Source organism: Desmodus rotundus, chromosome 5 (genome assembly GCF_022682495.2).
Source record: "Desmodus rotundus isolate HL8 chromosome 5, HLdesRot8A.1, whole genome shotgun sequence".
Classification (NCBI taxonomy): Eukaryota; Metazoa; Chordata; class Mammalia; order Chiroptera; family Phyllostomidae; genus Desmodus; species Desmodus rotundus.
The window spans coordinates 142498404-142521144 of record NC_071391.1 but is presented as its reverse complement, the minus strand read 5'-3'; the positions used below and the strand labels follow the sequence as shown (position 1 = coordinate 142521144).

Here is a 22741-nt window from a genome sequence, read left to right as displayed (position 1 = left end):
CCATGAATAAAGTTTTCAGGAAATTACAACAGTAGTGATGTGCAACGTGGAATGGAGGGGGCAGAACGGAGGCAGTGGGAGCACAGGAAGAAGTGATACAGTGTGGACCTGTTTCAAACAGGGCACAGGGGGCGGGGTGAAGGGGGAGTAAATAGAAGACATTCTGGGTTCCTTTTCAAACTTTTCCCATATCCCTCTTCATCAAGATTCTTATTGCTCGTCCCTAGGAAGAGTCTAGGGTGAGGATCAGGACTTTGAATTGAGCCTTTGTTACTGGTGTGCGTGTGTCAAATTCTTCAGATGCCCTGGAAAGGAGAAAAAGTTGGGAACAACTGGCCCAGCATAGGGCAAGCACTCAGGAATACTTGTGGAAAAGCGGACATGTGGATATGCGCTGGTCTTGGAACTGGAAGGCCCAGATTCAAGGCCCACTGCAATCTCCTATCATCTGTGTGCCGCCCTTAGGAAAGTCCCCAAACTCATTGGGCCTCAGTTTCCTCCTCTATACAATGAGGGGTCAGATAGGATGTTCTTATATGCTCCTTCGAACTACAAGTGATTATGAGATTCGATGTGATTGGCATAACCAACGTGTTTGTGAATGTGGAGGGTGGCACGGACTGAGGGGCTGGCCATTGTCACAGAGAGGATAAATGTAGGAAATATTTTAATAAATCAACATTTTCTGGCTTCAGTTTTCAGCAATATTGTTGAACAGATAACCTCAAAACCCTCGTGCTACACAACATGCAGACTGATTCACAAAATATAACAGACACCTGAAATGCTTAGTTGAACTTGCAAGATAGGAGAGAAAACCTACTTGGCCCGAAACAAAGGAACTGAGATCAGGAAATGTAAACATGAGGACATGAGGTGTGCTGTGATCGGCCTCAGGAAGTAGGGGGAGGGAGGAATACACGTAGTGCTCAGCTGTCCTGACCTGGGCTCTGCTTGGAGTAGGAGGAGCTGCCTCTGAGAATTCCTAACTGCGTGAGTTAGAGTTTGAACTCCACACCTGCATGGAACAGGAACCTCCAACCAAGAAGTTAACATAAAGATTGGTCTCTATCAATCTTTGGTTGATATTCCTGGAGTGCCTGGCACAAACAAATACAAAATTGCTCAGGAGAAACATACCCTCAACCCAGGCCACGGAGTATTACTGCCCAGGTAAATTCTCACTGAAGATTAGTTTACAAGACAAAACTTACAATACACAAAAGGAAACAATGTGCTGTGAATGAAAGTAGATAAGACCCTGAAGAACTTCAATGAGATCCAACAGGTCTAAGCTGGAGCCTGGATGTGGGGGAAGGGGGCCAAAGGTGAGTCCCAGAGAACTGTAGTTATTTAAGGGAGTCCAGGGAATCAAACAAACAATGGTTACCATTAGCAAAAATTGGGTATATGGAAGGATGGTTTGATTTTAGACAGATTGTATTTGAAATGGTGGTGGGACACCCATATGGAGATGTTCATTAGAACCAAGGGGCTGCAGCAGGGATAGGGACCAGGGCTGGCTGACTTTGAAGTCATCAGTGTGGCCTGGGAGTGAACGTGCTCTCCAAGGAGAGTGTTGACATAGGGAAGGTGCGAGCTCAGAACCAAATCTGGGAAACACCTGCACTGTGATGACCAAATAAAAAAGAGAACCAAGTGAAGAAATGAGCTCTCTGTTAGTCCCTAATTCTGCTTGGGTCCTGGGTTTGGGTTGATATTCTGATTGATTTTCATCCTTTCCATCTCCTGCTTAACATTCTTTTCTCTCAGAATCCCTAGGGGACACTCCAGAAAATGCAGCAGTTTCTCTGGGAAGTAGCAGGAGGGACTTCTCAGCTGGGGGTTCTAGAACTAGGCTGGGCTGTGGTACTAGCACTACTACTAAGTCAGTTTCCTCATCTGTGATATTAGGCCTAGATGGGTGTGAGGACAAGATGGGGCATGATAGAGCGGACGGTACTTGATGGCATGCTGCTACAGTAGGCGAGCGCGGGGTGGGTAGATACCACCCGCCCGCAGCCTGTACGCCCTTCTTCCTTTGTTCAGGTTGTGTGTTTTGGGATCAGTCGCTTGAAATCTGAATCTTTGTGCTCTTCCTTAGCATGGAAGGTGAAGTCAGGTGGTCTGTGCTTATAAATGAAAGGTGTGGTCACTGAAACAGTAAGATAATGAGAGTCATCAGCTTGTTTCCACGCATCTACTGCAGTTACCCATCACAACACCTTACATCATTTGAGCTTCTCTCCAGGGTTAAACATTGCCCTCTGCAGGCTACTTTAAAAAAAATGTTAACTCTCCTAGAAGAGGTAATACTGAATCCTTTATCACAAATTTGTTTATTAGATACAAAATACTCAACCACGTGAAAGCACTTAACACCTGGGGAGAGAAATGGGCAGGATTTTTTGACTTAATAATCTTGTCTCTGGCCCACTGGACTGGGTGGGTGGAGGGTGAGCACATCCGAGGGTGAAGGGACAAAGAAGCAAAAAGATCAGAAGCTAAGTTGATCTGGCACCACAGGATTGTAAGGCTCCCTCTTTTCACTGTTATTTTTAAAAAAGATTTTATTTATTTTTTAGAAAGAGGGGAGGGAGAAAGGAAGAGAAGCAGACAAACATCAATGTGAAAGAGAAACATTTGGTTCCCTCTTGTATGCACCCCATCTGGGGACGAACCCACAACCCGAGCATGTGCCCTGACTGGGAATCAAACCGGTGACCTTTTGCCTTGCGGGACGATGCCCACCAACTGAGCCACCTTGACCAGGGCTGTAAGTCTCTCTTAATTCAAGAATAGCACACACCTCAGAAGAGAAAAGAATGAAGCCTTCCAGGTAGAACCTATTCTTTCCTTAGCAGACAGGAGTTGTTGGGGAAGAGAGATGGGATGCATGACAGACATTTAATGTCCCAAGGTCTGCCCAAGGTGGCCAGGAAGAGTGTAAAAGCTTTTTGGTTAGTTCATGGAGTGAAGGGTGAAGTGAAACCCCACCTCCCCCATTATAAGGTCACGCTTTCCTCACCACCCTCTTAGCTGCACCATCCTCCTAAAAGCCAAGATGGAATTTACCTGGAGAAGAGTTAGAGAAAAAGGGCTATGCCAGGTGCAGAACTGGACAGTAAGGGGGCTGCTGCCTCCTGGGGAAGATCCTTTGTGGAAAGAGCAACTAAGGTGGCTGTGAGCCTCTGGCAAGCACCTTCTCTTCTTTTCTCTTCGCTTGGCTCTGCCATCAATAGTCTAGAATCAGGGGTGTCCAACCTGAGGCCCGTGGGCTGCACATGTCCCAAGATGGCTATGAATGTGGCCCAACACAAAACCATAAATCTAATTAAGGTATCATGAGATTTTTTGTGTGTGTTTGTGATTATGTGTCGCAGTATATTTAATGTGTGGCCCAAAGCAGCTCTTCTCCTTCCAGTGGGGCCCAGAGAAGCCCAAAGGTTGGACACCCCTGGTAGATGAATGCCAAACCCCTTTTGGCACTGACAGTGTGTGAGTCTCACACAGATGCACAGGCACTTGCTGGAGCCTCTGTGACACCCAACACACCGGCTGTCACAAACAGCACTGAAGCGCTGCAGTCTGCTGCTGTCTGCACTGCCTGGGGCTCCCTCCAGTTGTGGAGCCTGTTTCCCCTCTTGAGAGGAAGCCTTTCCAAACAGTGCTACTGAGCAGAGGTTCTGCCATTCTGGGGTTGGAAAGAAAAGCACTGGCTTTGAAGCCAGACAGATGTGAGTGTGCCTGGGCCTGTCCCTAGCTGGGTTACCCAGGAAGTTAACTACTTTGTTTCCTGGATCTCTGAAATGGAGTATATGAACGCTGCACTCAGGACTGTGCGGATTAAGGAGGATAATAAATGCAAAACTTCCAGAAACACCTGGAGCCCTTAGGCTAGCTGTGATTAAATTCACTTGTTAATTCAGTACATATTTATTGAATTCCTACTGTGTGCCACAGTGCCTGACAGGAGGTGGGTAATGACTCCATGAGCGTGACGAACTCCTTGCTTTCCTGGCACATTTTCTGAGAGGGGAGAGGAGTTTGGAGGTAAGGGTCAAGGGCTTGGATGGTAGATTCAGTAAGCTTTTAGCACAATAATTTTAATTGCAAAAATAAACAGTTTTGCCAACTGCTTGAGAGTAGCGTCTGCTTTACAAAAATTAACAACAAAAGGAAATAACCCCAAAGCAAAACGTTACATCCAATGGCTGCTGGAAACGACACTGCTGTACAAAATACCGCTCGAGACCGGCTCGGCGCTGCCCCAGCCTGTCTGGGGGCGGGGCGGGGAACTAGCGGACGGCGTAGGGGGTGCGCCAGGTACAAAACGTGGCCTTGAATCCCGAAGAAACGCCTGCTCAGTGGGTGGCCCGACAGGACTTTCCCCAAGCGCGGCTCACGCGGAAGCGGAGCCCGGACGGCGGGAGCTGTCCACGGAGCTGGTGCTGAACAGAAAGTGTGCGGCAGGAGCTTCAAGGGAACTTTGAAGCCGGACCAGAGGCTGGCCGCGGGGCGGGCCGGGAAGAGGAGCGAAGAAAGGGGCAGGGTCTTGTCTTCTCCCGCGCGCCGGGCAGCGGCGCCCCAATCTACAAACCTATTTCTTCCTCACAGGGCGGCGAAGGAGAAGCCCAATGAGTAAAAGCCAAGGCCCTTGAGCCGCTCCTCTGCGCGCGCCTTCTGCTTGAGGTGCACCTTGCTGTGCCTCTTCTTCTCATCGCTGCGCGCAAAGCGGCGGCCGCACACGTCGCAGGCAAAGGGTTTCTCGCCCGTGTGGGTGCGCACGTGTGTGGTAAGGTGGTCGCTGCGGCTGAAGTTGCGGAGGCAGATGCGGCACTGGAAGGGCTTGTGGCCCGTGTGGATGCGCAGGTGGCGGTTGAGCTCGTCGGAACGCGCAAAGCTGCGCACACAGCTCTCGACCGGGCAAGCGAAAGCCTTGGCGTGCGGCCGCGGACAGAAGCAGCGGGCGCTGCACTTGCCGCCCCGGCGCCCCTTGCGCCGCGCCTTTACTGGGGAGAATGGGGCTGCCGGCCCCGGAGGCTCAGGCACGCCACTGGTCCCAGGGATGTCCGCCACCATAGGTTTCGGGAAGTCCGCCGCGGCGCTGCAGAGGCCCAGTGGGGAGAGCTGAGGCTGCGTACCGGCCAGAAACTCTTCGCCGTCGCCGCTACTCCCTCCTTCCCCACTAGGAGGGGTCAAGAGCCCCGAGAGGCCGTCGGCCCCCTCCCCTAAGTTACCCGAGGCCAGCGGGAAAGCGTCGTAAGCCCCCGTAGGGAAGGATCTGTTGGCCGAGTCAGCCGGCAGCTCCGCGGGGCAGCTGATAGACAGCAGATCTTCGATCTTGGCTCCCATCGGGGGGAAACGGGCCTCGGAGGCGGCCTGGTAGCCTCCCTGTGAGCTACAGTTCCCTGGGCCCCCGGCTGAGAGCAGCTCCCAGGGAGCGTAGAGACCTTTGAAGGCCGAGGCAGTGTCCAGCGCTGGGGAGGCCGGAGGAGCCCGGCGGCCTGGCTTGACGTCGGGTGGGGAGAGCTGAGGTTCATACAGGCACTGCGACGGGGCGCCAGCCGAGGGCGAGGCCTCCCAGAACGCCTCTGGGAAGGCGGCAGCTCCCAGATCTGGGGAGTAAAGGTCCGGGGGACCCGGCAGCAAGGCGTCGGGGCCCGAGGGAAAAGAGGCGTCCAGTGGAGACCGGGACGCTGGCACATCAGAGCCGGGATAAGGTGCCAGGCCCAGGATGCCCGACATGAGGTTGAAGAGTGACTCCGGGTCGTGCGGATGTTCGGGCACTGCCTGGATAAAGAAGCTACCGCTGTAGCTGAGGCTGGGAGGGGGTGTGGGCGCAGGCCCCTCCAGGAAGCAGGAGTCGGCTAAGTCTCCCCCGGTGCCACAGCTGCTCAAAGCCCAGCTCAAGAAGTCGCCTGCTGAGGAAGGAGCAGGAATCAACTCCAGGCACATAAAAGGACGCGCCTCAGAGTCTGCAGCCCTTACACAAGGATCCCTTGGTGCGCACTGACACATATAAAATGCCTTTTTGCACATTCTAATCCAGTTGGAGCCGGCATACACCCCAGGACGCACACAAAAACATGCATACGCAAAACACACGTGCAGAGGCAAAAGGACACCTTGATACACGCACAATTTCCTGTGGAGGCGCTGGCGGCACGGTGGGGGTGACAATGGCGGTGCGCACCCCAAGACTCCTACGATCCCTACCCCCACACCTCCTGCGTCCCAGACCCTGTCTGTTCTCAGGCACCGTGTGCCCCCGCATTGCGCCGCCGTCTGAGCAACCCCGGCCGCGCTCCTTACCTCCGGTGTAGCCAGTGGCCGCGTCCCTGGGGGGCAGCTGGGGCAGTTCCGTGCTGGGTTCCGAGCAACAGCCCTCGGAGGACTTGACCAGAAGCGCGTCGGGGCCGGAAAACTCGTTAAGGTGGAGCATGGCGCGGCGGCGGCGGCCGCGGGGGGCCGGGGGCCTCGCCCGCTGGGCTTGGGCGCGCGCGGACGGCGGGGAAGGCCGGCTGTCGGGGCGCCCCGCGCCTCGCAGACCCAGGCGCCCGGGCTCCTGGCTCCCGGCGCTCACCTCCTGAAAAGGGGTCAGGGGGCAGTGGTGCTCTTACTCGTTGGGACCGGTCTCGAGCGGCTGCTCGTCGCTTCTCCAAAGCGCAGCCGGGCTCCCCCCAAACCTCGGCCCCCCCACTTATATAGCAGCGGCAGCGCTGGCTCAGGGCTTCCGACTCCCGGGGCCACTGCCATTTCGGGAGGCCCCGGCCCTGCCGCCGTGACGTAAATGCCCAAACATGGACACAGGATGTGTGCCGGGGACTCCCGAAAAGGAAAGCTCCGCCGTGACGTCGTCGCCGCCGCCGCCGGGCCCGCGCCGCAGCGTGCGCGCGCGCTCCCCGAGCCTGGAGCCCCGTGCGCGCAGGGGCCGCGGGTGCCCCCGGCTGGGTCGCTGCGCCGCGAGCGGACGGCCGTCCAGTAAATGTACTTTTCGCCTGGAGGCGGGGACGAAGGACAGCGAGGAAAGACCGCGTGGGTTTGGGGGTTTCACGGTGGGGGATCGAATCCACTCTCTGCCACTTACTAGTTGTGTCATTTAATCTCCCTAAACGTCAGTTTTCTCACCTGTTAAATGGAGGTATGAGCGTGTGTGTACATAAATTTGTTATAAAGAGCAACTGCGGTAGAGCATGTTAAGTTCTAGGCGCTGGGGCACTCAGTAAATCAGAGCGAGTATTGCCATTATTCGTCATTTGCTTACACGTGTGTTTTTAATTTTCTAAATAGTTTTTTTAAAGTTCATTCTAAGAAAAATAACAATTAAATTATAAAGGGTTATACTACTTGCTAATGGTGAGAGAAAAAGTCATTGAGTACCGAAGGGTATATTCTCAACTGAGAAGTGAAAGTTTCTCTTCGTTCTACCCACCTACCTCCTGAGGTAGCCACATCTAAGCTTCTCGTTTATTCTTTCAGAAAAAATTATGCTCTATAAGAATACATGCTGCCTTACAATATAATTTCCCCATTTATAATAGCTGAGAGATTGTTCCATGTCCAAACATACAGAGCTCAGTCATTCTTTTCTAAGGCTGTATAATACTCCTTTGTAACGGAGGGCAATGTATCCACTATCCAAGATCATATAGGAAGTCCCCAACCTTTTGCTTTTACTCACATTGTTGTACTTAACGTTCTCGACTATATCTGAACATATCTGATAATATCTGTGGGATAAATCGCAGTAAGTGTAAATTGGGGTCAAATGCTATGTAAAATTTGAAGGACCACTGGCAAATTTTCCACCATAGAAGTGAGGCCAATTCCTACTCTCTCTCCATTCACCTACAAGGTATGGAGAATTCTTTAGAACTTTTTCCCGCCTTCATATAAATGAAGGGATGTCACCTCCAGCAACACACAGGATAAGTTCCCCTGGAATCAGGGAATCACTGGGCTTCTTCTGAAAAACTTTAAAAAACAAACCTTAAGGGGGCTGTGAATCTTGGCCATGTGTCAGTCAACTTCCACAAAGAAGTGTGCCTACCCTCCTGAGCCTGTCCTGCTGTGCTTTTCCCTCTTATTTCCTCATCTTTTAAAAAAAATTAAAGTTTGTTTTGTGTTATAGCTCACTTAACTTCTTTCAGGAACCAATTTAGGGGATTAAATAAACACACGGGGTAGCATATTTTTCTTTACAAACAGCATCAATTCTTTGGATTCTGGGTGCTGGACGGTGGGGAGGGCAGGCCTGGGCTTCCTCTTTCCTGAGAATGAGAACAAAGCCATTCATGGTGATGGGCTACAGCATGACTGGCGGTGTATCTCCCAGCCTCCCTTGCTGGCCGGTATTCTCCTTTTCAAAAGAGTGCCAAGAATGCTCAAACCCCACCAAATTCTCACGCCTTTCACCCAAAGTCCATTATCCAAACATTCATTTATTCAGCTTCTCAATTTTCACTCCTTAAGTGGCTACTGTGGACTACAAAGTAGATTTTGTTTTTTATTCTATCAAGACCCTGAGACCCAACGCCATTCCTCGCTAACCCACAAGGACCCTCCACGTGTGTTCTTGGAATATGTCATCACATGATCACTTGCAAAACACATGCAGACACACGTTCACCTCCTGGTGTCTGGAAATCATACAAAGGTTTTCGCAGAGTCATGCACACACAGCGTGTCCTAACAAATGCCACAGATACAGTTTTATGTTGGCAGCACATATGTTTGTGTGTGTGTAGGGAACACAGAAACTCAGCACATGTCTGTAAGGATTAGACACACAGAACACTATTTACTTTAAACTCTATTTCAGACCTGAGTGTGATTCTAGTCCAAATGCATTGCCAAGACCAGGTGAGCCCACACGAGACATGCAGGGCACACATGTCTCAAATCCATTCTGGCATTTTGCTGCCTGGGAGGGAGGGGGAGCAGAGGGGTTTGGCTAGGCAGGTGTCCAAGGCTCCCCAGGTTTCCCCGTCGGGCCAGATTGGCCATCCCCAGGTTCCCTGTCCCTTCTGTCGTTCTGCCCTCTGCCACAGCATTCCTCTTCCATCTTAGTCATGGTTAATTCCCCTATTCCTTTGGCAAATTCTCAGGCCATTGCGACTCTGCCAAGGGCCCTTGGGTTAGGTCTGCATCAAGACAAGGGTCCAACTCCTCCCCAACTTTCTCTTGTTAGAGGCCAGGCCTGGGGGCAGAGCTGGGGAGGGAGGAGTGAGTAGGAGAGGAGATGCGGAACACAGCTTGTGCTCTAGGTGTGGGCTGGCACACACCCCCATATGGGCACCACTCACTTTCAGTGGACACACAAACACACACATTCTCACACACAGATGGTTACCTGTAGAGGGCAGTTGCATCTGCATTTGGTTTCCTGAGGAGGAAGAGGAAATATAAAGGGGGAATGGACATTGTGTGGTCCTTCACAAAACAGCTCCTCTTATCATACCCTCCCCAATTTTAATAGCTTACAAAGAGGTTCTAGACCCAGGTAGAATAAAGTTCATTGGGAGAGGATGGATGAGAGAGGAGCTTAGACCTATGAGCCCCACTTTAATTCACACTTCGGAATTAAAGACATAACTTTCCACAATGGTAAAAAGGGAAATCACATACATTGAGCATTTTACGAACATATCATTTAATCATCACACAAGCTCTATGGAGAAAGGAATTGTAGACCCATTTCACAGATAAGGGAACAGACTCGAAAAGGTTAAATAACTTGCTCATGGCCACACTTCTATTCATTGGTGGGAGTGAGAATCAAGCCCAGGCTAGCCTACTCCACAAGATAATTTGGGAAAAGGCCATTCACTGTACAAAAGGATTCACTCTAGGATGACTTTACATGCAGGATCTCCGGCTAGATTTTCAGGTAGGGTGTAATGTGTAAACTCCACATCTGGCTGGTGTCCATCTCTGCAAGAATTCCCTGGAATGACTGCCATGGATAACACCACCATGGGTCATATCAGACATGTACTGAGGAGGAGTGCCTACCAGGTCCTTGGAAGCCCGCGTGGAAGTTGTTGTTGTTGTTGTTGTTGTTGGTGGTGTGTGTGTGTGTGGCCGGCCTTTGGGGGGAGTGAGAGGAAAGTTCCAATTTCCACAGCAAAAGGTGGGGGGAGGAGAATTTACTTTCCAGACAAACATTGAACAGACAATTAGTGAATGAATTAATGAATGAACAAATTCATTCATCAAATGTTCACTAAGCACACAGCCCTGTGCCAGGCACTCAGAGGGCCCTTCAGATGCTGATGCTGCACTGGGTGGTCTGGATCCAGGGAGGGAGAAGAGGGAGATCAGGGGGAGTAAGCCCAGCCCTCGTCAACATTTTGGTAAGGCTATTGCCCTTCCCCCACCCACCTTGATCTTTCTGCTCTAAATATCATTGTGTTCAAATAATAGTGTATGTATTTTAAAAGACTCCAAGAAGACAGCTGCCTCGGCGTATTAATCATGAAGAGGCCAGCACTCAGTCTCCATGGCGACTCCTTACAGAGCAAGGGAGCAGTTCCACATCCCTCTTCCTGGGGCCATGGAGATGCAGGAACAGCACCTCTCAGTCTTCTCTCGCCTCTCTGACTCTCCTCTCCCCCCTTTCCTGTCAATTCTTCTCTCCCACCCTCCTCCTCTTTTTTTCTCTTCCTAAAGGATTTATTTAAGAGCAGGGACAGAGGCAGGATCCAGCCGTCAAAGGAACAAGGAACAAGGACCAAGGACGAGGTTGCAGCAGAGATGAAATTTGCCTCCAACTGCAACCTCTGCGGTACACTTCTGCCCAATTCAAGGCCCCTGCAGTACCCCTAGGCTTCACTGACCACGAGGGCAGAAGGAGCCTGATCATTTGTCCCTAAGGGAGGGGACCCATATCAGGGTCCTTCCCTGTCCCCTCCCTCTTCTCTGCCCATGGTCAGACATTGGTTTATGGTTTGAGTCCTTATGGTTGTTATTTTTCAATGCCTACAAAAATAATATAGGCTCATTGGGAAAAGGCAAACATGTTAAAATTTTTAATGCAAAAAAAAAAAGAAAATATCTTTCCCAATCCTGTACCCAAATATATACATTTAAATACTTTCAGGTTGATTCTTTTAGTTCCTGCACATTCATTCAACATTCATCTATTCAATTGCAGCACCATTGTCATCATCACTACTGATACCAACGGCAGCGTACTATACGTACTCTTGTAGTTCACGTTATACCTTGAATGCTTTTTCTTTTCCCCTAGTCACGGTACGGACTAGTCTATAGTACGGTTAACACTGCCCCAGAGTATTTCATTATGTAGACTTACACATTGTTTTAACTTGATAGTGTCTTGTTTTTCACTGTTAAAAAGAATATGGTTGCGCATAGCTTTTTATGCATACTTGGTGCACTGATGGGAGTAATAATAGTACAGTATGCTAGCATTTATATACCACTTACTGTGAGCACTGTTTTTCAGGTATCGAGAGCTTTTTCCCCCCAATACAAGAGATTTTAAATTCTCTGTTTTATTTTGACTATATACGCTGTTTGAATTCTTCAAACAAGAGGAGCAAGTTTCTCTAGTACACTTTTACACTGGTAGGTTGGAAGACAGAGCTGTGAAGAGTTTGCTCCCTTTGGGGTAAAATGCGCATGTGTGCTGGAGTGCGTGTTCTGGCTGGCGCAGAGGCCTGGGGTAGTCCTGCAGCTGTGGCTCCGTTTCTTGCTGACGACTCTTGTCATGGTGTTGGAATGAAGTCTGTTTGGCATGTGCCTGGATGCGTTTCTCCAGTATTTGTCCATGAACCCTTTGAGGGCAGGCCACTTTCACAACCTCAGTGCTTATAACTTGGTCTGGCACACACCATTTTTCCAATGATGCTTAATAAAAATCTCCTTAAGAAAGTAAGTAGAATCTTCTTCTGAGATTGTACAATTTTAATGGCTCAGTACTTAGATGATTAAGACACAAGATATCCCAAGGACCCATGTTTCCATTTATTTTTGAGTCTGCCAGACTCTGTTCTGGGCTTGAGAGCTTTACATACACTTACCATTTATTCCTCATAACAACTTGATGAGTACTATTATTATCTCTTTTCCATAGATGGGAAGTTAAGAAACTTGCCCAACCTTACAAGGTTAGTAAATGATGGTGCCAGGATTTGAACTTGTGGTATAACCGTAGGATAGATTCCAAAAAGTGAAATTTCTAGTCAAAGGTAAAACACTTAAAATTATAATCTATATTGTCAAAACTTCTTCTAATAAGGTCGTTCCAATTTTGGGGCCAGAGAATGCATATGAGAGCCAACTGAAAGAGGTATTCCAGTGGTATTTTAATTTACATTGTACAAATTCTCAGTAAGGACAAGAATCATTTCAAGGGGCCTTGATTTCCCCTTTTCTGTGATATAGGGGCCTAGTGCTTCACCCAAGACACCTGAGTGAGAGGCTTCCTCATGCTCCTCATCCCCGCAGCGGGCACTGGAGATGAGGCTGTTCTGGCATGGACTGGGGTGGGGATGTGGAGGTGAAAGCTTCTGTACCCTCATTACTTTGGTTCCTTCTAGTCTGAGTCATTGGGGAGGTGGAAAGGAGAACAAGATGACTGCAAACTAGGAAAAGCTTCTTAGATTCTTCGAAGATAACTTCTGAGCTCTTTTCCCAGGAGAGAGGGAGGTCATTCTTTCTTTTGTCTTCTGGTCTACGTCCCACCTTGGACAAAGTGCACATTGGACCAAGCTGAGAGGTAGATGATCACAGAAGAGGTGTGACTAGGATGGATTTTAGGAGGGTGAGAGGCAGGGTCATGGACATGTGACTTCTCCACAGCACTACCCACCCTGGCATTTGGCAGGAGCCTCCCATCACCCCTTTGTTATCTAAGCCTGGTTTTCCCTTTTTGAGCAATAATGGACTTGAATCTTGATAATTCTATTTGTTTAGGTCATAGTGTTCAGAGTGTTGATTTTCAGTTCATGAGTTGAAAAGGTGAAAAAGGGGCTGAGAGAGTAGACTGAGAAGCCTACAGCTGTAGAACAGAACTGGGAAAAAAGCCTGCTAAACCTATCTGGCATGTTTCCCTTCTCCCCAGCTTATTCCTGCTTTCTCTCACCTGAGCTTATCTTACTGTCTTTTAAAAAAATTATTTATTTTTTTAGAGAGAGGGGAAGAGAAGGAGAAGGAGATTGAGAGAAACATCTATGTGTAAGAAAAACACCTATTCGTTGCTTCTTGCATACCCCCAACTGGGGACCTGACCCAGGATCTAGGCATGTGCCCTGGCCAGGACTTGAACTAGTGACCTTTCAGTTTGTAGACTGGTGCTCAATCCACTGAGCCACACCAGTCAGGGCTCATTTCCCTGTCTTCTATCTTTTCCCTTCCCCATCTTGCAATAGTTTTCCCTAAAGACCTTTGAAGTGTATTGGTTGGCGTACTGGGACCTGACAACGTAACTCCACAATACCCTGGCAGTTTATCCGCAGTGGGGCCATTGAGCTGTAGCCCGCATGCCCCTGAACCATTGGGCTAGACTTATGGTTGCAAGTGACAGAAATGCAACCTGAATTAGTTTAGATCAAAAAAAAAAAAAAGAAGAAGAAGAAGAAGAAAAGAAGTGAAATTTATCAGCTCCCAGAATCCAAAGGAGCATCAAACAATCAGCCTGCAAGGGCTTTGGGACCCTCTCAAGAGCTAGTGGGACCAGGGGCTAAGAGTTTTCCAAATGCTCTCAGCTCTTCGTCTTTTCTCTCACTGATGCCTGAAAACCTGGCCACTAGCGGATTCTGTGTACTTTATGTCAACCTGCTGTGAAAAATAGATCATTGTTCTCAAATTCCAGGTATGAAAGACCTCTGCTCTCCTTTCTAGGACAATTATCTGGCTAGGGGGCAAGGTAATATATAGCTGATAAAACTACTAGGGGCTTTCGGGGTATGGAGGACACTTAAACCAATTGAGTCACACTGGCCAGGGCTGCTAGGGGCTTTTGGTTGTGTTTTGAGGGCCACTGCCAGAGAAGAGGAACCACTGGGAGCCAGGAAGCCTTCTAAGAGGCCTCAACCTGGGGCCCTGAGGGCAGGAGTCAGGTAGCAATGGGCTCTGGCAGGTTCGCATAACGGGGGCAAGAAAGGGATAGTTCCCTCTGCTAAACAATGCCCCTGGAGCAAGTCGCCTACTCCATCTGTCTGCTAGCTCCCAGGAACACAGCCCAAAATAAAAATCCCTAATTAGCAATTCCTGCAATCCAGAGCAAAACAATGTATTTGTTTCCTAGAATAATCTGGAGCCATATTCAGCTTGGCAACCAGTGTGTCCCACACGTTCATGCAGTGTGCCGTGTGAAGACTCCAGCGGGGATCTTTACTAAGTCAGGGTATGAGGGGGAGGGCTCGGGGGTCCCCTGCCCGGGCAGCAGCAAGCAGGGGCCCGGAACAGAGCTGGCTTTATCAATGCTGTACAGCGGGTGTCTGTTACAGGGTAGATAGGGAATGAAAGGAACTTCAGTGGGACTTTTAAACACCAGCTCCCACAGAGGCCAAACCAGGGACATGTGGCCGTCAGGCTCCTAGAGAATCCATTGTGGAGTACTGATCTCCAGCCCAGGAGTCAGGGACCTCTGACCTCTGTAATTAGCTTGTTTTGTGACCTTGAACAAATTACCAATCCCTTCTGTGCTTGCATTTTCTCACCTGGAAAGTGAGGGCATGTTATTTGCTCTACTCACAGTCTGAGGATTAAGAGCTCCAATGAACACAGTAGGCAGTTGAAGCACAAGCACTTACTGCAGCAATGAGAGGATGTGAGAAGCAATCTACCCAGTTAAGAGATAGTGGATCACACTGGCCACCCCCATAGAGGCTCCCTGTGTTTTCTGGCCACCTCCTCACATAGGAGTGGGATTGGTCACCATGACCTGAATGTTATGAATGGGTTTTTTCTTCCAATCCTTGATCTCATAGATTCATTGATTCATTCATGTAAATATTTATTGAGGACTTAGCATATCAGCCACTTCAACAAATTATCACAGAAAGGTGTGACGCATGTGGCAGTGGGGGAAGGACAGGGTGGTTTGACACGGTCTCTTCTGAGACAACCACCTTTCTCAGTTCTACCCCTTTGAATTAGTTTTGCCTGGTCGTGGACGTAGCAGACGTGGAGTAATTCAGTGTGTGCTGTTTTGTGTCTGGTTTCTTTTGCTCAGCACAGTGTCAGTAGATTTATCCCCTCATGCTTTGCATGTATTGTTCTTTTTTTAAATCGAGGACTAACGTTCCATTGTCTGAATATACCGCAGTTTGTGTATCTGCTCTCTTACTGAGGGAAGTAGGTTTTTGTTACTGTTGTTTGCTTTTATGTTTGTTTGTTTTGAGCTGTTGAAAGGAAAACAATTTAGAAATACATGATAATGAAAAGATACAACAGTTATAAATTCTTGTGGCCTACGCTTTAAAAAATATTTTTATAAGTATGAACAAAAGATCAAATTTACTTACACCAAAAAAACCCTTTAAAAAATCTAGTAATAAACTCAAGAAGGTGCCAGATGAATATGAAGAAAACTATAAAATTTTCCTGAAGAGCATTGAAAATAGAATAAGTGGGGGAAATTGTTTTGGGGATGAAAAGACTCAACTGTATTATAAATATGTCGCTGTGTCAGTGTCAGTGGGCCCTCTGTGAAGCAGACATTAAGATGGAGTTAGGGGTGCCAGGGGTCTATTTGGGAGGAACACTTATGGGGTATAAAAGCAAGACTGGGCAGGAGAGCCCCAACCCTCAAGGCACACCTGACAGTTTCAGTAAACCTGGGGACGAGTTCTAGGCAAATATGGCCCCTGAGAAGACTCCTGCACTGGGAAGAAAGGGCCAGTACCCTCTCTGTACTCAGTTCTTGGTGGGGGCCTTCCTGGAAAAGGCATGGCCTTAAAATGGAATGTAAAAGGAAAAGAAAACAAAACAGAATTTAAAAAATGCTATCATTTCCCCAAAACAACAAAAATATGAAGTACTGAAGTATAAATATAACAAAGAGTAAAATCTTTATAAATTGATATTTTATTGAAAGATATTACACAAAGATTTAATTAAATGGAGAGACGCATCTTTTTCACATATTGAAAATTAAGAAATTTTAATATAGCAGACCTCCCCAAATTCATTGATAATGTAAACAAACACAACATAATATTTTTGTGATGGTTCTTGACAAGTTGATTATAAAATATTTATGAAAATGCAAAGGACCAAGAGCAGTTAAGATGCTTTTTGAAAGGAACAAGGACGGGCGGGGGACTCATGCTGCTCAACATCAGGACCAGCTGTGGGTCCGAGCAGATAGTGAGGTTTATCATGAGGGGCAGAGAAATGCGACAGACTAGAGAGCCTAGAAATGTACCCAGGAATTTAAAAAACGCCAGTAAATGTGGGTTTCTTTTAGGGATCAGGGTGCAATTTGACAAATTCTAAAATATGTTTGGAATAGTATGAAATAATCAAGAGAATTTTTAAAATTATGAGTCATGCTCTATCATAGAGATATCAAAACCTATTATAATAACATAATGCTAGAGCAAGGATTCCCACATGGATCAGTGGGATAGTAAAAAAGAAAAAAAACAACCTAAACATACAAGGAATTTCGACTATGGTAAAAGTAGAATTTCATAGTAATGGCAAAAATTTGATCATTGAATAAATGGCATTGAGAGAACTGGGCAGACCTGTCGGGGGGAAAAAGTAGAACACATATTTTATAAGATATTCAAAAGTAAATTCCAGTTGTAGCAAAAAAGGAATAACAAACCTAAAACTGTAAAACAGCAAAAAATTATAGAAGAGTATTTTTATAATCTTGGTATTAGCATGAAATAAAACTCAGGGGCCACATTAGAAAAGACTGGCAAGTTTTTTGATGTGAAAAATGTAAATGTTGTTTGACAAAAGGCATCATATACAAAATTTCAAACAAAGGACAGTCCTGGAGAAAAAAAAGTCTCTATTTATGTAATAAACATGGTTTAATATTGAAAAAGTGATTACAAATAAATTTAAAGGGACAACCCAATAGAAAAATAACCAGAGGATATGACAGGCAGCTTAAAAAAGGAATAATACAAATATTAAATGACAAAAAAAAGTTCAACCTCATTGCTAAAACAATAAATGCAAATCAAGCAACGAGATGTAAGAGACAAAGATTTTTACCCTTCAGACAGGCAAACGTTTAAAGGGTTTATAACATTCCACATTGGCGTTATAAAAGAATGAAGTTTACCTCAATATAATTATTTATGATGATGTTTACTATTTCATTTCATTATATTTTTTAAGTTTAAAAGCAACGTGGAACAAGAGACATAGAATGATCCTATTTTTGAAAAACAAACAATTAAATTTACATGTGTGTGTTTATGGTGTGTCTGTGTTTGTACATAGAGAAAAAGGCCTTGAAGGCCTTTGTATTAAACCCTTAAGGGTGCTTAACTCTGGGGAAATGTGTGTGGGGGGATTTTGCATTTTATTTTAGGTAACTCTGTGTTTCAAATTTTTAAACAACAAGAATGCATTTAAGAATAAAGCTTAATACATAAGATGTGAAGGTTAAAAGACAAAAATAGTGAGAGGATAGAACTAGAAGGCTGAAAATTAGAAAGAAAAGCAATAAAATATAAAGATGAGGATAGAAGAACAATGAAAATAGTCCACATCGAGACACCACCAACAAAAGACCATAAAACATGTTCAAGTAGCGCTGAGACAGATGTCTACCGACTCAAATATGTCTTTGTCAAAATACGGGGAACAGAGACTGGAGGTCAGTTCGAGGTGGGCTCTGGTCCTAGGGAGAAGGGATCCCTCTTCCAAGGCCCGGTGTGGCCAGGATGAGCCCTCAGGCCTTCTGGGGCTGCAGGTCCCTGCACATCCTGCCACGGGAGGGCCTATCTCTTTGGTTATTCTCTCTCTCTCTCTCTCTCTCTCTCTCTCTCTCTCTCTCGCTCTCTCGCTCTCTCGCTCTCTCGCTCTCTCTCGTTTTCTTCTTCATGCTAAGTTCAGCCTTCTGCCAAAGCAAATCTCCTTGGACTCTGCCTGCCATTATCCATGTCTTTCCTGGTCCTTTGGCCATCACAGCTGGGGCGTCACCTGGTGAGGAGACAACAGAGCCCACTGAGCCACTTCTCGTGGAGGCCACTTTGTCACTATGCAGGCTAAGGTAGGAAGGGGTCTGCAAACGTGGCGGGCAAGTTGTGAGGACCCCACAACCCACTCTATTTTCATAAATGCATCCTATCAGTACAAGGGTTCCTTAATTTCTCTTGTCTAATCTGCCATTGCCCTTACGGTTGTTTTGTTTCTATGACAGTGATTAAGAGAAGAATTAGTCATCATCCCAAGCACAAACTGTCTATTTCCAAATGAAAGAGTCGGCTGATTCACTTCCCCGGACGGCGCTTTTGGGCGGCCTCTCTCTTCACTGGGTTGTTATTATATCCACTACTGGAGCCCTGTTGTTGAACTCCACACCCCCACCACTGTGGAAGACCCAGTCTCCCAGGACTGTTTGGGAAACACACGTAAGCAGAATTCATCAGCTGCTAGGCACCAGCAGTGAATCCCCCCAAGCAGCATTCCAATTGAGCAGGAGCAGGGCTGGGGGTGGAGGTGCGAAAGGTGAGCCTGGCAGTCTTCAGTCATGTTGTTGCTAAGTTCTGATTTGCTCCTTTCCTGGATGGCTGTGTTGGCTCACCCTGGAAACAATCACTTTCCTGGCAGCTGCTCATACAGGCTGCGGGCTGCCAGTACCTATGCCTCCGAGCTCCCTGCTGCCTGTGGTTCTGCTGCCTTCAAGAGCCTCACATCTCTTGTATTATCACAGGCTGAGTGTTTCTCCAGAGCAGCAGGGGCGCCCACATTTCCTTCTTTGGAGTATTAGCTTTGTGGAAGTGGCTGGAGGAGCCAGAAAGGAGGGTGGAAAGAAGAGGGACTGGAACTAGTGATTGAAAACATTTAGTCTCTCTACTTGTTTTAGAAAATTAAAGAATGATGGAACGGTGGGGTCCAAACTGATTGTTCGATGGGGGGATGAATGAGGTCCCCGCCTTCCTCCAGGGCACCTGCTTTCCAATGGCTGCTCCACCACCAGGGTGGTGTTCGTGCTAGAAGTCTGCTCCATCTTTGATGTGGAAGAAGCATTAATGGATTCATAGAGAGACTGAGCCCCAAATCCACTGGCTTCAGTTGCCCATGTTTCGACCAAGTGAATGAATTGGCTCTGGATTAAAATGAATGGGTTTCTGAAAAACTCAGTGGGGATAGAATGGGCACTCAGGTCAAATGGCTGGAGAACAATCCTAGCTAATACAGACTGCTAACTGTGTGCTAGCACTCCATACGCGCCAACGCACTTCCTGCTCATCACATTTGTAAGAGGTAGGTAATTTCACTGTCCACATTTTGTAGATGAGGAATCTGAGGAACAGAGAGTTTGTGTTTTAATTCAAGATTAAGGAGCTAGAAAGTGGGAGATCTGGGACTAAAATGCAGAAGCTGGGCTCTGGACTCATGTTCCTAACCACTACACTCTATTCTCTATGCTTCCCCATGTCCCATGCAGCACCTTCCTACCAGTAGCCTGACCCAGCCCCTGCTTTGGCTCTCTCACCAGGGAGCCCGCTACCTAACCCAAGACCTGCCCCTCCAGAGACAGCCTCCCCAGGTGGCAGGTCCCAGGGCTGATGCAGCCCCTCATCTTTCCCAGCATCTGTGCCCAGCTCTCTTTATCACTTTGGCCACAGTGGCCTTATCCTTAGGGACTCTTGGGCCTTCTTGAAAACTCAGGAGTGTGAGTCAAATTCGGAGGCTACCCTTCCCCTTGCGCTTTGTCCTTGTTGCTTCTCACCCACCCTTTCTAAGCCTTCAAGCGTGTGGTATCCTTGTCTCTTCCCCAAGCCCCTCACTCATACACTTCTCCAGTGAGGCTCTCCCCAGCTTTTCCTCCAGGACCCGGCACAAGGTGACCCAAATTCTCTAACAGACTAGTCTTTCCCCTTCTCACTGTATGTTTGTTGTCCCCACTCCTTTTTAAGTCTGGTCCAATTCTGCATTTTTATATGTTAGTTATTTGTGTGGACACCCATCTCCCCCAGGAGACCCCACACTCCTTGAGGGCAGGCACCCGCTCTTGTTCATCTTCGCAGCCCGTTCAGCAGCCAGCCCAGCGCTTAGCACACATCAGACACAATGCTCTTTTGTCCAGATGACTTGCCACCGGGGTACGGTTATTCCGGGCCCCACAGTTTATTCCCCTTCCATTCATTTAATAATGGCTGGCCCAGTCATTTCTAATCATTCTGACATTGCAAGCTCATGGGAGTTCCAGATTCTGGGTCTATTCACACCACTTCGACTCACAGCGTGGCAACCATCGTGTTGGCCGTGTATAATGTGCTCCCAAGTGTAATGTGCTCCCATGTGTAGTGTGTTCCCATGTGTAATGTGCTCCCATGTGTAGTGTGTTCCCATGTGTAATGTGCTCCCATGTGTAATGCGCACCCACATTTTTGGCCCAAACTTTCAGGAAAAAAAATCTTTCATTTTAATTTTTGAATTCAATTATATATTTATTTATACTTAGAAACAAGACCGATTCTCGTATTCCAGGGCATGATTTTGCATATGGACATCATTATTGCTTTCTAGAGTTACACTTTTACTGCATGAGCATGAATAAAAGAATTAAAAACATTTATATGAATAGGGAATTAGTACTACCCATGCATAGTGCACGTCCGTATTTTTCCCTCAAAAAATTGCACAAAAAGTGCACATTATACACAGCAAAGTACAGTATATGTATGTAAACACTTCTGAAGATTTTAAAGGGAAGTTTTCCCTGAGTGGATGGAGGGAGCTGAGAAAGCTGAAGATCTCGCTATCGGATTGCCAAGCCATAAGTTAGGAAGTCCCTGCCTCAAACCTGTTGGGACCTCTGGGATTTGGAGTGCGGTGGAAGAGACATTTATAATTTCCACGTCCAAAACATGATAGGGTTATAGAGATGTTTACTCTTTTGTGACTTTTGTATTTCTAGACATACAAAAAATCCCATTTAATAGATAAGAAGGCGGAGTTGCTGAGGGCTTACGGACTCTTCTGTTTCACCCTCATCCTCATTTATAACTTACTTCAATTAATTCATTTTAATAATGCAATAAGAACTTACAAAATTTCCAGACAAAACTAGGCCCCTGGCAGCAACCCACATCTAACCATGTGATTCCCTTGTCCCAGCCCTTCACCCCCACTCCCCGACCCTGGTGACTTTCAGTGCTATACTCAAATCAGGGCTGGAGTCAGGGGCCTGTCCTGTTTTATCACCTTCTCATCTGTCCCTGTTGTCACTAATAGGGCAAATCTGTTTTGCAGGCTTAGCATTTGAAATATCCTTAACTGGCTTCCCTTGGCAGGGCACAAAGCTCAGATTAAATTCTGCTTCTTGTAGCATAATTTTCTATGTTTGAGAGAAGCTCAAATATAGCTGAGATCTTATTCATCTTGAAGCCATCACCCATCAATTTGGATGTAACTTCCTTTGTCACATTCTAGAAATTCTTTCTTTAGAATAGGACCAGGGTGGCTGACTAAGAGATCCCCACCCCACATTCTCTGCCCACCTCCTCTCCAATACTGTTTAGTGTTTTTCCCTCAGTCTCTGTCATGGGGTGGAACGGCCACTGAGTGACAGTCTCCTTCCAGGCTCATGATTTCAAGGCTGCTATGCAGAGTGACACGTGCTGCCGTTAGTCACTCCTCCCAGCACTGAGTGTGCGTGTGTTCTGCAGTTACAGACATAAGTAGGAGTCGTAAGACACACACCCAGACTTGAAGAGGGGATGAAGAGAATGATAGGTTTTGTGGAGCCCCCTTAGTTCATCTTTGCCCTTGTTGGGAGAGGGTCTCTTAGAATAAAAATGAATTCTGGGCGATGATTTGAATTAGCAGGAGAAAGGCCTGTTTGTCTTATAGATGTTTTACTCTGAAGAATATGCAAGACCTAAAGTTATGCAGACTGAAAGTGTTATAAGGAGGCTCCATCTGTCACCAAAGAATGCAGTCTCTTAAGACATTGACCACAAGGGGCTCTGTTCGAACAGAACCCACAGTCTAAAGCCTGGGGGCCAGTTAAGGGTGGGGCTGGGGTAGGGTTGCTGGGAGCAGTGGAGCAGAAAGAAAAAAAGGAGGGAGAGGAAGGGATTGGGGACTTGTAACTTAGGGCTGACTCTGTCTGCCCTGAAGGGCTATATTAAGTGAAAAGTAAGGACATGTTTAGCATTACCCTCTGGGCTCTGGGTAACCTCATGGCTGGTCACTGGAAAGATTGTTTTCTTTCTGGTCAAGGTGTGGCAGGACATAGGAACAGGTAACATGAGGAAGATCATCAGCATGAAGAAATGGTTGGCTTGGCTTTCTGCAGGCCAGAGCTGTAATGAGAGGGTGCGCAATGGCTCACGACAGGCCATGTGGTAGGGAGCTCCTGGGCGATACCCAGCCCACAATCGCTCTTTGCCTAGGAGCTGCCCCCAAATCATAGCAGTGCGGCCCAGTAACCAGACCTGTGTTCCTTGTATTTTCCCCGAGGCAAGTAATTGGTCCAAAGGAGGAGAGCTGGTCCAGGTTGCTCCACTTGTATCTTATCTTCAGTGAGGTTCAGACTATGGAATGGAAAGACACACGGACT

The 22741-nt window shown here is 47.3% G+C and overlaps 1 protein-coding gene across 2 annotated transcripts; it reads right to left on the bottom strand.

Moving 5' to 3' along the window:
* Positions 1-4562: 4562 nt before the first annotated feature.
* Positions 4563-6838, bottom strand: EGR4 (early growth response 4). 2 transcript variants are annotated; one of them, XM_045189536.2, is made up of 2 exons: positions 6316-6759; positions 4563-5921 (listed from the first exon to the last, which is right to left on the bottom strand). In XM_045189536.2, exons 1-2 carry the CDS (start codon positions 6443-6445, stop codon positions 4612-4614), a joined length of 1440 nt encoding a protein of 479 aa, XP_045045471.2. In that variant the 5' UTR covers positions 6446-6759; the 3' UTR covers positions 4563-4611. The 2 variants fall into 2 exon arrangements, with proteins under 2 accessions (XP_045045471.2, XP_024408188.3); XM_024552420.3 differs by having other exon boundaries at positions 4612-5924; positions 6316-6838.
* Positions 6839-22741: the final 15903 nt, after the last annotated feature.

What these genes read in the sequence shown, in the direction of transcription:
- EGR4 (XM_024552420.3), bottom strand. Translation starts at nt 6,445, where the DNA reads ATGCTCCACCTTAACGAGTTTTCCGGCCCCGACGCGCTTCTGGTCAAG. An exon ending in GGCCACTGGCTACACCGGAG is followed by an intron (nt 5,925 to 6,315) that starts GTAAGGAGCGCG and finishes CTCCTTCCTCAG; the next exon opens with CAGGCGACTTCTTGAGCTGG.